The sequence below is a fragment of the Cuculus canorus genome, chromosome 28, assembly GCF_017976375.1.
Source record: "Cuculus canorus isolate bCucCan1 chromosome 28, bCucCan1.pri, whole genome shotgun sequence".
Taxonomy (NCBI): Eukaryota; Metazoa; Chordata; class Aves; order Cuculiformes; family Cuculidae; genus Cuculus; species Cuculus canorus.
This window is the reverse complement of record NC_071428.1, coordinates 2,409,862-2,426,320: the sequence shown is the minus strand read 5'-3', so window position 1 is coordinate 2,426,320 and position 16,459 is coordinate 2,409,862. Positions and strand designations below refer to the sequence as shown.

The following is a 16,459-nucleotide window of genomic DNA, read 5'->3' as shown; positions in this document are numbered from 1 at the left end:
ATTGGTGATGCTAGGTTAGCTACATCAACAGTCCCTTGTCTTTGATGTAATAGTGTGTCAGGGTCTGACCCTCCCGTTGCCTCTGTCCTCTCCAGGTCAAGGTCTCGTGCCAATGTTCCCAGCAAGGAGGGATATAATTGTCTCACGTGTCATTAAGCTTGTCCATTGTATTCAATGATTACGTGGGGTTTCCACCACCGCCCTTTGGCCGATGCCCCAGGCAGTCTGGGACATGTATAAAAGAGCTGAAGGCTTTGCAGCCCTCTATCCAGCTTCCTCTGCTTCACTCTCCTGATCAACAGGGTAAGTTGGAAGCCTCTCTGGGATCTTTCCAAGCCTCCTTCGATACAGCCACTTCCTACAACCCTGCCTAATCCCTCTGTCTTTTCCAGGACTCCTTGTCTGCCTGAAAGATGTCCTGCTCCAGCCTGTGTGCCCCTTCCTGTGGGGTGGCCACCCCAGCCCCGCTGGCTGACTCCTGCAACGAGCCCTGCGTGCGCCAGTGCCCCGACTCCACGGTGGTCATCCAGCCCCCAGCTACAGTGGTCACCTTCCCCGGGCCCATCCTCAGCAACTTCCCACAGCACAGCGTTGTTGGCTCAGCTGGAGTCCCCGCTGTTGCTGGGAGCTACGGAGGCAGCTATGGAGGCCGTGGTGGTTATGGAGGCTCCTGGGGCTATGGAGGCCTTGGTGGCTATGGAGGCTATGGAGGCTCTTGGGGGTACGGAGGCCTTGGGGGCTATGGAGGCTACGGAGGCTTTGGGAGCTGCGGATACGGTGGCTGGGCCCGAGGCCACAGGTACCTCAGTGGCAGCTGTGGGCCCTGCTAAACTCCAAATACCCCTGGAGTTCCGTGTTGCATCTGCCCTGGGTTTTCACAAGTAGCCCCTCTTGGCTTCTACCAACAGACGCAGAACAAACCTTTCAGCCCCTCGCAAGGCTGTGCAAAACACTGACTTCACCCTTATGATCCTGGCTTATTTGCTCAGAGTAACCTTGGGGATCTCAGGTGACAGCTTTCACTGCCTCCTAAAGCTCCCCTCTAGGATGCAACAAAGCTGTTCCCATCCTCAGATGTGAGTCTTCGTTGCTCTGTGCAGCTCTGAGACTCTCAGCCTGCAATAGGAAGGGGGAATTTTTGGAGTGGAGCCCTGGGTTGTACCTTGCTGCAGCCTGATGATTTTTGTGTTTCTCTATCCATTGTTTCTGTATGGTTTTGTTCCTTGCTGACATTTTCCATCCCTATTAAAGAATCTGCTTTGCATCAACAACTTCGCTTTTGGTTGCTTTTTATGGTTTTGCTCTTTGGATTTTCCATGTTGGTCAGGGAGATGTTGATATTGAACCTCAAGCTACAGGATTAATTACCAGACAGCAAGTATGTTTGTGAACAGCGTTTGTAAGAAGTTCAACAGCTTATGGTAGACACCCTTGTCCTGTAGCATGTAGTAGGGTGCTTCAGAACATGATCCATGTAGTAGGCGTGTTGGTGTCATGTTGATGGTTGGACATGATGATCTTAAAGGTCTTTTCCAACATGAATGATCCTATGATTCTGTAATACATCAGTTACCAATGTCAGCAAGTGCCTTCCCAGGAACAAAGCTGCTCAGAAGCCATGAGAAAGCTCCACCCTATAACTTACTGGACTTGAACCCACAGTTTTAATTCCAGTTTCTTAATTAGCTTTACAGTCGTGTACATGGGTGGATTTTAGCGCAATTGAGCTCTGTTGCTCTTGTGAGAATACCTCAAAGTGCCTCTGTGTGTGTTCAAAGAACAGCAATTGCACTCGCAATAAGGGTTCTAGGGCTTAATAGGACTTTCAAAGCACTTCACTGCTTATTTAATGCCCAGACTCTGTTACAGCATTGTACTATTAAGAGGTTACTGCTGCTGCTGCCAATTAGGTACTTCAGTCATGACTAATAGAGTCACTTCATACTTACATCAAGGGATCGCACCCAAATAACAACTGTGCAGCCTGGGAACTCCACACTATTTCATTGTCATTCAAATGGAGCCTTGCAGTAACGCTTGCAAATGCTTCTCCTTACCAGCACTTAATAAAGGGAAGAAAAAGTGTGCAATTTTCTGTTCTGTAACAGATCAGATCCCTAAATCCAGAAAGTATCCCAGACACCACCAGAAAAAACACTTGAGAAAGGGGGATTTCTCCCAACACCTTGGCTTGTTCCCCAGTTAAATTGAGTTTTCCTGCAGGCATCCTGTGTATTTGTGAATCACTAAGATGTGTTGCTGCCCTGGCCAACGTCTACACACGCACTGTGATGCTACAGCAAATTTGAAAGTACAGCGCCAAATCTTCCCTAGGAGAATCTTAAAGGAGCTCCAGGAAAGCTGGGGAGGGGCTCTTGATCAGGGAATGCAGGGACACAATGAGGGGATCAGTTTTTAAGCTGAAAGAGCAGAGATTTAGATGAGATATTAGGAAGAAGTGTTATCCTGTGAGGAGATCTTTTCCAGTGGGGAGGCACTGCCCACGTTGCCTAAAGCAGCAGTGGATGCCCCATCACTGGATGTGCTCAAGGCCAGGTTGGATGGGGCTTGGAGCCCCTGATCCAGTGGGAGGTGTCCCTGCCCATGGCAGGGGTGGAACTGGATGGGCCTTAAGGTCCTTTTCAACCCAAACTGTTCTGTGATTCTATGTGTGCTCAGGCTGAGCTGGCATTCGTAAAAGCTACAGAGCGCAGTAGGTCTCCATATAACTCACCAAGTGAGGGACAAAACTTGGTGTGCATCTAAGCTAGAAAAGAAAAACCAGAGAGGTGTAGTAATGCTATAACGATTTTAATAAGAATTCAGCTCACAACCTAAAATAACACAGAAAGAAGCAGCAGAAATAACGTGTACAGAGATCCATTTCTATCAGCAGACAATCTCCTGGTTTCATTTGTGCCATTGTTGCATTTGACTATCAATTTACATTTTCAAACTTTCAAAAGTCCAACAAAACAAACCAGATCAGATGATTTACAGTCTCCTTGGTATAGCTCAAAAGCAGTAAAGTCAGAAACATATCCACAAGAGGGCTAGTACAGGTACAGTCTAAATTTCAGTAATGGGAAAGAGCTATAAATGAGCTGAGAAGTTGTTTACCCAGGTTAACCCATGTTAAGCCCCATTTCCTTTACATCACCAAACCCATATAAAGTCAGTAGAGATAAAGGAAGACAAAACATTTTAGAACATTGAAGTTTTACAGAAGCACTGAGCTCTCCAAAACATTACGGCTTTCAGTCGCGGTCCTGGACTCAAAGCTTCTACAAACCGACCCCATAACAGAATTAACCCAGTGATTAATTCTTAGTGCTTGTTTCCCATAAAATCCTTCTGGATTTAGCAGGGGTAGCATCTCCCGTAGCTGTATCTGCGGCTGTAGTAAGAAGAGTAGGGGTAGCAGTAGCGGGAGCTGTAGGAAGGGTAGCAGTCACGATACCCCCAGAGACCCCCGTAGCCACGGTAGCCACAGGGGCTCCCACAGTCGTAGCTCCGGTAGCTGTATGCAGGCCCGTAGGTGCAGGGCGAGTAGCAGATATCATCACACTGGTTCTGGTAGTAGTAAGTCATCTTGGTGGGATGGAAGGAGGCGAGTCTGAAACACAGCAGGGAAGAAAAACCCATAAGGGAAGCAAGCGACTCAAATAAATGCTGCAAGGACAAGGAAGCGAGGAAGAGGGAGCTGGAAAACCCAGACACAATGCCCAACACTGTGTTCATCTATCATGATTTTCAGTGCTCGGTGTGCTCCTTAATCCCCCATCCTGACCAGCTTTCCTGAACTTTCCTGCACAGTCCCACTGGCTGCACCCGTGGATCACAACGAGACATCATAGAATCATAGATTAGTTTGGGTTGGTAGAGACCTTAAAGATCATTCAGTTCCACCCTCTGCCATGGGCAGGGACACCTCCCACTGGATCAAGCACCTCCTTGAACATCTCCAGGGATGGGGAAGCCACAACTTCCCCCGGCAGTCTGTTCCAAAGTCTCATCATAAAGAATTTCCTCCTCATGTCCAGCCTAAATCTGCCCCTCTCCAGTTCATCCCCATTGCCCCTCATCCTATCACTACAAGCCTTTGTAAACAGTCCCTCTCCAGATTTCCTGTAGGCCCTTCAGGCACTCAAATGTCACTCTACAGTCTCCTCGGAGCCTTCTCTTCTCCAGGCTGAACAACCCCATCTCTCTCAGCCTGTCCTCATATAAGAGGTGCTCCAGCCCTCGGATCATGTTTGTAGCCCTCCTCTGGACCCGTTCCAACAGCAAATGGGATTGCAAAGACGGGATTGTGAACCTTGACGCTTGTGTCTAAAATGAGCTGTTAGGAAATAAACTGCGAAATCCTTCATAGCTGTAATGAGATAAAGACTTTAAGGGAAAATAGGGATACGTGCAGGACTGACACATTTTCAAACACTCAAATATTGATGAAAATTCAGGGAGGAAAGAATATATTGCATAAAATTATACTCATCAAATCACAACCTTAATTCCAATGCATTAATCCATCACACTTGTGAGGAAAGAGAAGGAAAGTATCAAATAGATCTCTTCTTTATCCCCTGTTTTTTCTAAACCTATCCCGACTTACCTACTTCTGCGAGGAGGATAAGGCGGGAGAAGCGAATGCATTAATCTCAGCAGTGTGGGTTTTTATAGAGCTCCTAGTCCCGCCCAGCATGGGAAAGGCAAGTCTGCACGCCGAGTCGGCACCAATTACGGAAGGCTTTTTGCTTCCCTCATGACTTCTTCTCATTGATATACCGGTTCTCCCCAGGGTTTCTGATTATTGGTCCCGCATTGTGAGATGCAGGGCTACACCCTCCAGGTTTCTTTCATCTCAGAACTATATAGGGCAATTAAGTCTTGGTATCATTGTGCTGAATTTACTCGTTTGGTACAGCAACAAGCCAAAAGAACAGGTAAAGGCATACAAATCGCCAAACACGGCATATTTGGAAGCCCAGCCTCGCCATTCCTGTTGGGCCGTGGACATCGTTGTGCATTTTCCTTCTGAAATTCCTCTGTAAGGAGTAGCCTCTCCTTTTTCATGTATTTCAGAACTTCGGAGGCACATGAACAGCACGTTCTCACCAATTCCCAACATTTCCTCTGCCTAGCAAAGGGGGAAAGACGATTCCTTTTATTTGGTGCTGTCATGCAATAGAATATTGCATGATTGATTCAGCTAGAAAATTGACCTAGAAGCATCGAAATGGTATGTGTATGATGTATTTTTAGAGAAAAAACATCCGGATACCAAATCCTGAAGCTATAAATTAAAATCTTACTAAAGCACAGAAACAGGACAACCCGATATACATTTTTAGGAACTGTGTTACATAACATCAGGGCGTTTTCCAGTAATGTGGTATTAATATTTAAATAATAAATCTCTTTGTACGTGTGAATTCGTAATAAGTATTAATGAAGGTTTTGCTATTCAAAATTCAGAGAAAGACCCAGAACATCTGACACGCCTGTTATTATCCTGTCCTTAGATGGGAGTAAACAGCAGTGTTTGGAGGTGAAGGTCACCAGAGAAGACCAGGCTGTTGCTGCTTTACCAGGTCACATTCACACGGCTCAGCATTATTCACCGTCATTAACAGCCTTAGTTAACATCTCAACAACATTACAAAGACGTCACGTTAAAGCATATTTAGCGTTTAGGGGAGTTCTCGGGGAAACTATGGTTATTACAGAGATACGTTCCTTTTAATGAACTCTTGAGTGAATCATTTTCTGATCTGAGTGTAAGCAAGCACTAAGCAGATATTTTTGGATCCAACTAAAGTTGCCTTGCTTCAGCTGTTTCTCCAGAAAGCTGAGTCTGTAAGTTTCATATCCAGTGCAAAGCCTGAAAACATCAAATACCATTATTTCTGCATGAAAGCGGTTACATTTTTACTGTGAATTGGGCAGGCCCTGGCCCAGGTTGCCCAGAGCAGTGGTGGCTGCCCCATCCCTGGAGGGGTTCCAGGCCAGGTTGGATGGGATTTGGAGCCCCTGATCCCGTGGGAGGTGTCCCTGCCCATGGCAGGGGTGGGACTGGATGGGCTTTGAGGCACCTTCCAACACAAACCGCTCTGATTCTGTGAAAGATTTCAGATTTATCATTGACTGCTCCCCGCTTCACAGTTCTCATAAAGTCTCATCATTAAACCAATAACTCATTCAAAAATACTCCCACTGTTCTTACACCAAAAAGGACCAAGAGTTCTATGTAGTCTTAGGAGGTGGCTGTTGAAGTCAGGTAAATGTAATTGAGTGAGTATAGCGAACAAGTACACTAATTTTCTACAGCATGACTTTTCCCTGGTAGAACACGGCATGGAATAATCACATCCATGTATATTTGATTGCAGCAATGTAAAGACCAGATTTGTCCAAACACCTTTCTTGTATGCCTGGTTTTGAGCTACAAATTATACAAAAAAAATAATAAACTGAGATTCTTTCTTCTTAAACCAATCCAAAGTCATCGCAGACTTCTTACACTGAAAACTGTTCGTTCCTCCAAGTCTGAGATCATGAATGTCAACCACTTCCACTCTCAATATCCTCCTTGTCCTTCCTGTTATGGCTTAGATTTCAACACACTAATTCAACAAATGTAATGGACCCAGGAAGTCTGAACATGAAAGAGAACTGCAATGCAATGTCATGGTTTTGGAAGCCAAGAACTGACTAATAATCATAAACAAAGGGAAACAATTACAGCAACCGGAGGAATGGTTTGCAGAAGGAAAATTTGGTTTGTAATAAATATGAGGTTAAAGCACGGGAGGCTTGGCCAGTCAAATATATAAAAGGGAGAGAAATTCAGGGTTCTCTACTCGTACCTCCAGACTTACCTTTTCACCGAGCTTGGTAAGTCAGACTTACTACAATGGCTTTATTGCTGTATAGAAGCTGTATTTGCTGTATTGTCATACAGATGTTTGTCCTTCTCTTCTCTCTCTTTCCCATGTTTACACAGGGTTCTCTAGAAGCAAAAATCTCTAGTTTAGACCTCACCTTTTTCTCTGCTGTGTTTCAGACTCACCTCCCTCCATCCCAGCAAGATGACTTTCTGCTACCAGAACAGATGCGATGATATCTGCTACAGCCCCTGCAACTACAGGACCTCATGCAGTTATCAGACCTACGACTGCGGGAGCCCCTGCGGCTACAGGAGTCTGTGCGGATATCGTGACTACTGTCCCTCCTACAGCTCCCGCTACTGCTACCCCTACTCTTCTTGCTACACCCGCAACTGTACCTACAGGAGCTGCTACCCCTGCTACCGCTGCTAAGCCCACAGGCACAACCACCAGATAGGAAATGAAAGGCAAAAGAATGATTGACGGATCCTGGATGAATATTATCTTTGCTAAGCTCCCGTGACAGCCACTGTGGTCAGGAACGGTCCCAAGTGCTTAGCATCTCTCTCCAATGTCTGCAGCTATTTCGAGTACTCTGCTTTTAGGCTCAAGTCTTCCTTTATAGTCTTTGTTGTTTTATATACTGTGTGGTTTTGATGTGTAGCTTTGCAACAGCAGACATGGAGCAGAGCAGACGCTGTGTTGGCAGCTCTGCTCTTCTCCAAACACCAACATGGTCCAAAACCAAATCATCTGCTGTGAAATGTAGGAACCCTCTCTTTAAAGAATGTATGAACCTCTTGATACTCCGATTCTGTACCTCTACAAGCTGTAACTGCTGTATACATTGCTTCTGACTCTCATTAAAAGGTCTTGCATCACAGTTCTGCTTCCTGTTATATTTTAATGCATTATTTATCTTTTTTCTTTGACTTTTCTAATGCCTTACCTGACCCATGGCAAAAAAAAAACCAAGGCACTAGCTTTTCAGATCTGCAATTTTAAGCATCCTGTAGAGTCCAAAGTGATTGAAGGCTTTGCTAGATGCCTTCCACTTCCCTGCTTTAACCAAATCAGCAGCAGTTCAGGATCCATAGGAGATAAAGGCTCACCTGCAGCTGCAAGAACTCCTCTATGCAACCCACAAGGAGGAGAGCAACACCACGAATAAGGAACCTTGTCCATATCTCTATTACACGCCATTTGCATTAACATTCAATCACTTTTATCCCATAAATACCACAGCCTAAACAAGACTTCTCTGAGCTCTCCATGCTCAGCAGAGTGCCTGCATGGTGATGATCAGTCTCATGCTGAGATGCCTTTCAAGGGCACTCCTTGAAGAAATGAGATCTATTACCAATGACAGATCTCGGCGGGTGAGCCTCTGGATGGCAGCAAACTGCAAAACCAGACCATTCTCCCCTTTAACAGGGATGAGTTGTTTAACCTAAACAAGTACCATTTTCAATGGAATAGATCATTTAGAGATATAATATTGCATGATCCAGTATCCTGTTTGCTCAGCTTTTTTTGCATGAGTAGCCAGACTGGCAATGAAGCACTGTGCCACCAGCTGGGAATCTCCAGTTAAGAACTTCCCCAGCGCACACAATGTGTTCAGTCAAAACATGGTCCTCCAGGCTTGATGAGAACAGGAAAATACAGAGACTTTAAGGATATGGATCATCAACACCAGAGGCACCAAGATAAGAAAGAGAAGACACCAAAATCAAAATGAACGCTTGACCAAATCATCACGTGAGGGACGAGCAAATTGTCTGTAAGGGTAACAATTCTTGATTCACGTCAGAACAGCTTGCTCTCCCCAGAGTTAACCATGACATTATATCCCTCTATTAAATTATTTATTATATAAAATCCACTGCTTGAGAGCCTGCTTTGTGAAACCTCAGATTTGAACTCCAGACCAAAGTCACGCCAGAAGCCCAGACAGGAATATAAAGTGAATTGGGGACAGGCATCATGAAAGTTTGCAATCTTGTTTAAGTGACACAGAGAATCAGGTGCGCACACATAACGTTTTTGCTATAAACACATATTACTCTCTAGATATAAACACATACAAACCAATTTTCTCTCATCTATTTCCTCCACACAGTAAGTAACAGCATGACCTTCTCGTTGAACTCTATATTTAAAGTGGCATTTTTATTTAAATACAAGTTTATCTAAAAAACTCACTTGCAACACAGTTTCTGTCTCCTCCCAGATAGTTGTGAAAATCCACATCTACTATGTCTTAATTCTGTCCCTTTTCATCATCAAACGTACCAAAACACTGATTATTTCCAAAGTACTGCATTAGAAATGTGGAGATTTAAGCTGAAAGAGGTGAGATTCAGATGAGACAACAAGGCACGGACCCAGGCTGCCCTGAGAAGTGGTGGCTACCCCAACCCTGGCAGTGTCCAAGGCCAGGTTGGATGAGGCTTTGAGTCCCTGATCCGGTGGAAGGTGTCCCTGCCCACGGCAGGGGGTGGAACTGGATGAACTTCAAGGTGTCTTTCAACCCGAAGCATTCTATGAAGACGCAAAACAACTAAAATCAACAAATGCTGACTACATCCAGCGCAAGTTATGCAACATTTGGAGATTCAGGATGCACAGAGACACACTTAAAATGCCAGACCCCATAAGATTTCTGCAGCTCTGAAATAGATACTGACTGATACAAGAAAATATTCACCTCCTCCCGAAGTCTGTCAATGTTTAAATATTACGATTTCTCCACCAGAGATTGTGTGCTTCACATCCTTTGTGTGAGCTGTGAGCATCACTCCCAATTTTGAAATTAAAACAAACAAACAAGAAATTATTTTGAGGGATGATTATTCCTGCAAAATTTCTGACATTCTTCCTTCTCGAGACTCATTGCAGATGTCATACGTTGACACTTGTCCATTTCCCAAACTGGAATTATGAACGTAAATCAATTCCGTTCTCAATATCCTTCCTTCTCCTTCCTCCTAGAACTCAGGTGTCACCACACTAATTCGACAGATGTCAACACGCTAATTCAACAACTGTAATGGACCCAGGAAGTGTGAACATGAAAGAGAACTGCAATGCAATGTCATGCTTTTGGAAGCCAAGACCTGACTAATGATCACAAACAAAGGAAAATAATGACATTAACTGGAGGAATCATGTGCAGAAGGGAATTGGTTTTGTGCTGAATATGAGGTTAAAGCACGGGAGGCTCGGCCAGACAAATATATAAAAGGGAGAGAAATTCAGGGCTCTCTACTCGCATCTCCGGACTGACCATCTCGTTGAGCTTGGTAAGTCAGACTCACTTCAACATCGCTATGGCTTTCTAGAACTTGTATTCACTGCCGTGCTCTACACGTGGCAGATGTTTGTTCAGTTCCTGTCTTTGTCGTCCTCTCCTCTCCCGCTTTCCAGTGCTCACGTGGGGTTCGCTACAACCAAAACTCTCTAGAGCACCTTCATCTCCTCTCTTGTGTTTCAGACTCACCTCCCTCCATCCCAGCAAGATGACTTTCTGCTACCAGAACAGATGCGATGATATCTGCTACACCCCCTGCAACTACAGGACCTCATGCAGTTATCAGACCTACGACTGCGGGAGCCCCTGCGGCTACAGGAGTCTGTGCGGATATCGCGACTGCTCCCCCTGCAACACCTACTGCTACCCCTACTCTTCTTGCTACACCCGCAGCTGCACCTACAGGAGCTGCTACCCCTGTTACCGCTGCTAAACCCGTCCACATGACCACCTGATAGGAAATGAAAGGCGAAAGAATGATTGATGGATCCTGGATGAATTTTACCTTTGCTAAGCTCCCGTGACAGCCACTGTGGTCAGGAACGGTCCCGAGTGCTTAGCGTCTCTCTCCAATGTCTGCAGCTATTTCGAGTACTCTGCTTTTAGGGTCAAGTCTTCCTTTACAGCCTTTGTTGTTTCATACACTGTGTGGTTTTGATGTGTAGCTTTGCAACAGGAGGTATGGAGCAGAGCACATGCTGTGCTGACGGCTCTGCTCTTCTCCAAACACCAACGTGGTCCAAACCCAAAACTTCTGTTGTTAAATATAGGAACTCTTTCTTTAAAAAAATATATGAACCTCTTGATACTCCGATTCTGTACCTCTACAGGCTGTAAATGCTGCATTCATTGTTTCTGACTTTCATTAAAAGATCTTGCATCACAGTTCTGCTTCCCGTTATGTTTTAAGGTGTTATTTTTGTTTTATGTTTTACTTTGCAATTTATCTACTTCACACATGGCCAAAAAGGAGGCATTAGCATTTTAGATCTGCAATATTAAGCATCCCATGGAGTCTGAGGTGATTGAGGGCTTTGTCAGATGCATTCCACTCCTCTTCTTTAACCAAACCAGCAGCAGTTTGGTCCAGGATCCATAGGATATAAAGACTCAACCACAGTTGAGCCAAGAACTCCTCTAAGTTGAGCCAAGAACTCCTCTAAGCCACCCACAAGGATTAGAGGAATACCATGAATGGCAATAAAGGTCCATACCTCTATTATATGCCATTTGCACCACGAATCAATCACTTTGATCCCATGCACAGGACAGCCTAAATGAGGCTTCTCTGAGCTCGCCCTGCTCAGAAGAGTGCCTGCATGGTGAAGATCTCTCCTCTCCTGATGGGACGTTTCTCAAATGTGTTCCTCAAAGCAATGATATCTTTTATCGATGACAGATCTCTGGTTACTCCATTTGAAACCGCCCCCAGATGGCAGCGGGGCTGCACAACCAGGCAATTCTCCTCATTAACGGGGATGAGTTGCTTAGCCTAAATAAATAACATTTTGCCATAGAATCATAGAATGGTTTGAGTTGGAAGGGACCTTAAAGATGATCTGCTTCCAACCCCTTTGCCATTTTAAATAGAATAAAACATTTAGAGACGTAATAATGTATGATTCAGTGTGCTGCGAGGCTGGCACTGAAGCACAATGCCACAGGCAGGGAATTTCCAACTAAAAACTGCCCCTATGTGTTCAACCTTTGGAGAAAATACATGGCCACCAGTTTCAGCGAAAAACAGAAAAATCCAGAGGCTTCAAGGAGACAGATCTCCAACAGCAGAGCCATCAAGACAAGAAGGAGAAGATCCCAGACCCCAAATTCACACTGAACGGAACGATCATGTGAGGGACAGATATATCGCCTGTAAGGGTACAAACCCCGGGATTTCTTGGTTTGTGTTGGACTCTCTCTCTTCCCAGAGACAACCATGCCACTACACCCTTCTATTAAATTAATGCTTATATAGAATCCAGTGCCTGAGAGTCTGATTTGTGAAACCTCAGATTTGAATTCAGGAACAAGTCCATGCCAGATGCCCAGACAGAAATATAGAGGGAAATGGGGATAAGCGTTATGAAACTTTGTAATCTTGGTTAAGCAACACAGGGAATTGCATGCGCACATATAATCCTTTTTCTATAAGTACATACAACCCAATTTTCCCTCATATATTTCATCCATGCAGTAATAGTGCGACCTTCTCATCGAAGCCTATCTAAAGTATAACTTTCATTTAAATACAAGTCAGATATAATATCCTCATTTGTGGCAAGAACATATTGAATACCTCCATTTTTGCCTCCTCTAAGGCAGTTCTGAGAACTCACATCTACAGTGTCTTCATTCTGACCTTTCTCCACCACACACCAAACCAATGCCAATTTCCAAAATACTGCCTTGGAAATGATAAGATTTGAGCTCAGAGAGCAGAGATTGAAATGAGATCTTAGGCAGAAATGTTGTCTGTGAGGGTGGGGACTCTCTGACCCAGGATGCCCAGAGCAGTGGTGGCTGTGCCATCCCTAGAGGTGTTCAAGGCCAGGTTGGAGGGGTCTTTTAGCAACCAGATCCAATGGAAGGTGACCCTGCAGATGGCAAAGGGGTTGGAAGTAAATGATCTTTAAGCTCCATTCCAATTCAAACCAATCTATGATTCTAAGATATCGAACACCTCCATTTCTGTCTCCTCCAAGACAATCCAGAAAACAGACATGTACCACACCTTAATTCTGATCCTCTTCCACCAAACACACCAAAACACTGATTATTTTCCAAATACCATCTTTGACACATGAAGATTTAAGGAAATTAAATCAGTACTTGCTGACTACATCCAGTCCAACTTATGCTAATTTTGAGGATCCAAAAAGCACTGAGGTACATTTAAAATGCAAGATTCTCTAAGATTCCTATATCTCTGAAATAGATACCAAATACAAGAACACACAGGATCACACATTCACCTCTTTCAAATGTACGTCAAGGTTTAAACATCGCTATTTCTCCACCGGAAACTACTTTGCTTGGTTCACATCCTGTGCGTGAGAAGCGAGCGTCATTCTCAAGTTTGAAATTAAAACAAACAAACAAACAATAAATTATTTTGAGGGATGATTATTTCTGAAAAAATTTTGAGGTTCTTCCTTCTCGAAAGTCATCGCAGACTTCATAGGCTGAAACTTGTCCATTTCCCTAACTGGAATTATGAACGTCAATCAATTCTGTTCTCAATATCCTTCCTTCTCCTTCCTCCTAGAACTCAGGTGTCACCACACTAATTCGACAACTATAATGGACCCAGGCAGTTAGAACATGAAAGAGAACTTCAATGCAATGTCATGCATTTGGAAGCCAAGACCTGACTAATGATCACAAATAAAGGGAAACAATGACATTAACTGGAGGAATCATGTGCAGAAGGGAATTTGATTGGTGCTGAATATGAGGTTAAAGCACGGTAGGCTCGGCCAGACAAATATATAAAAGGGAGAGAAATTCAGGGCTCTCCACTCGCGTCTCTGGACTGACCATCTCGTTGAGCTTGGTAAGTCAGACTTACTCCAATGTCCTTATTGATGTCCAGATGCCGTGTTTTGTCTGCATTGCTCTACAGATGGCATTTGTACCTGAAGAGGTTACAAGAAAGCTGGGGAAGCGCCGTTCATAAAAGCTTGTGGTGATAGGATGAGGGGCAATGGGGATAAACTGGAGAGGGGCAGATTTAGACTGGACGTGAAGAGGAACCTCTTCAAGATGATGGTGGTGAGACCCTGGAATAGGTTGCTCAGGGAAGTTGTGGCTGCCCCATCCCTGGGGGTTTTCAAGGCCAGGTTGGATGGGCCTTGGGCAGCCTGAGCCAGTGGAACGTCCCTGCCCATGGCAGGGGTTGGAACTGGATGATCTTTAAGGTCCCTTCCAACCCAAACTATTCTATGATTCTATGATTTAGAATTGTACTTGCATGACTATAAAATCCCAGCCTTCGCTTTTAAAAATCTATCTGGTTAAAAGTGTGATATGAGGATGCCAACATAAGCTTTGAAGGTTTTGTCCTGTAGACATGCGTTATATTTCCTTACTTTATGATATACTGAAACATTCTACATATTGAAGAAGAGTACATAATTCTTTTTACCTATTATTTCTAGCAGAAGAAATCTATTCAGCTGGCTATTCAAGCGTGGACACTGGTCCAAACAAGCAAGCTGCTTTTTCCAGCAAAGCACGGCACACTTCCACAAGAGGAGGATTTCCTCCATGGTGTTGTCCCTTGTCCTGGCTGAATTCATGCCTGATGAGTGTCTGATCACTTAAGGTCTTAGGAGAAACATCAGGCACTGATAGAAGGAACCTAATTCTAATAACATCCTCTCTAATGAAACCAGACAGGTCGTTCTAAACAATGGCAGCAAGAAAAGCAACTTTAAGTATTTCGGTGGGGAAAAGAAGGCAAAAACATAGAAAGGAGTGAGCCGGGCAAGGAGTCAGGGTATAGTCTAGAATGGAGATGTTTGTTCAGTTCCTGTGTTCTCCATTGTCTCTTCTCCCGCTTTCCCACGGTTACACAGGTTTTGCTAGCAGCAGAAGTCTGGAGCAGACCTTACCTTCTTCTCTTCTCTCGTATTTCAGACTCACCTCCCTCCATCCCAGCAAGATGACTTTCTGCTACCAGACCCAGTGCAAAGAGACCTGGTGCTCCCCCTGCAGCCCCTGCAGCTACCCGACCTACGACTGCGGGAGCCCCTGCGGCTACAGGAGTCTGTGCGGATATCGCGACTGCTCCCCCTGCAACACCTACTGCTACCCCTACTCTTCTTGCTACACCCGCAACTGTACCTACAGGAGCTGCTACCCCTGTTACCGCTGCTAAACCCGTCCACATGACCAACTGATAGTATACAGAAGATAAAAGAATGATTGATGGATCCTGGATGAATTTTACCTTTGCTAAGCTCCCGTGACAGCCACTGTGATCAGGAACGGTCCCGAGTGCTTAGCGTCTCTCTCCAATGTCTGCAGCTATTTCGAGTACTCTGCTTTCAGCCTCAAGTCCTCCTTTACAGTCTTTGTTGGTTTATATACTGTGTGGTTTTGATGTGTAGCTTTGCAACAGCAGATATGGAGCAGAGCAGACACTGTGCTGACGGCTCTGCTCTTCTCCAAACACCAACATGGTCCAAAACCAAATCATCTGCTGTGAAATGTAGGAACTCTCTCTTTAAAGAATGTATGAACCTCTTGACACTCCAATTCTGTACCTCTACGGGCTATAAATGCTGCATTCATTGCTTCTGACTTCTATTAAAAGAACTTGCATCACATTTCTTCTTCCTGTTGTATTTTAATTTGTTATTTTTCTTTTATTTTTAACTTTGCTAATGCCTTACCCGACCCGTGGCAAAAAAAAATGAGGCACTAGCTTTTCAAGTGTGCAATTTTAAGCATGCAGGAGAGCCTACGTTGATTGAGGGCTTACTGAGCACCTCAATTTCTTTCTCCTCCAACGCAGTCATAGACTCATAGAATAGTTTGGTTCGGAAGGCACCTTAAAGATCATCTAGTTCCAACTCTCCTGCCATGGGCAGGGACATCCCAGTAGCTCAGACGTCCCAGTCCTCAGAACTCCCATCTACTGTGACTTAATTCTGATCCTCTTCCACCAAACGCACCAAAACTCTGATTGTTTTCAAAAGACCACCTTCAAAATACATGGAGCTTAAATCAGCACTTTGTCACTACATCGAGCCCAGCTTATGATACATTTGAGGATCAAAAATGCACTGAGACACACAAAAAAGAAAGCAAGATTCTGTAAGATTTCAACAGTGCTGAAACAGACCCCTGATATAAGAGCACACAGCAGCCCACATTCACCTCTTCCTAAAGCACATTGAGGCTTAAACATTGCCATTTCTCCACTAGAAGTTACTTTGTGTGGTTCACGTCCTGTGTGTGAGCTGTAAGCGTCGTTCTCCCCAACGCTACCCTGCCCAGGGTGGGTTTAGGCACGTATCCTGCAAGTATGTGCCACCCTTGGCCATCCGGAGAATCTGTTTTACCAAGGAAGAGGAGAAGAACACCGATTCCAGATAAGGTGCGGCAGTCATTCTGCCCCATAATTAATAGGAAGATACGTGTCAGGGAGGGAGTAGAGTTGGCTTCAAGTAGAAGCGACTGCCAGCTTGATGACGGAGCGATGAATGTACTGGGACGGTTCCCAGGCTGGAGCCATGCAGAGCCCTAAGAC

General features: G+C 44.7%; 1 protein-coding gene across 1 annotated transcript; it reads left to right on the top strand.

Annotated features, from left to right (window-relative positions):
• The first annotated feature begins 276 nt into the window (after window positions 1–276).
• Window positions 277–1,252, top strand: LOC104066223 (claw keratin). Its single transcript, XM_054050802.1, has 2 exons — window positions 277–303; window positions 393–1,252. The coding sequence occupies exon 2, from the start codon at window positions 414–416 to the stop codon at window positions 828–830; it is 417 nt and encodes a 138-aa protein (XP_053906777.1). The 5' UTR covers window positions 277–303; window positions 393–413; the 3' UTR covers window positions 831–1,252.
• Window positions 1,253–16,459: the final 15,207 nt, after the last annotated feature.

Bases quoted from the DNA above. Each gene is read 5' to 3' on its own strand.
- LOC104066223 (XM_054050802.1), top strand. From the start codon at position 414: ATGTCCTGCTCCAGCCTGTGTGCCCCTTCCTGTGGGGTGGCCACCCCA.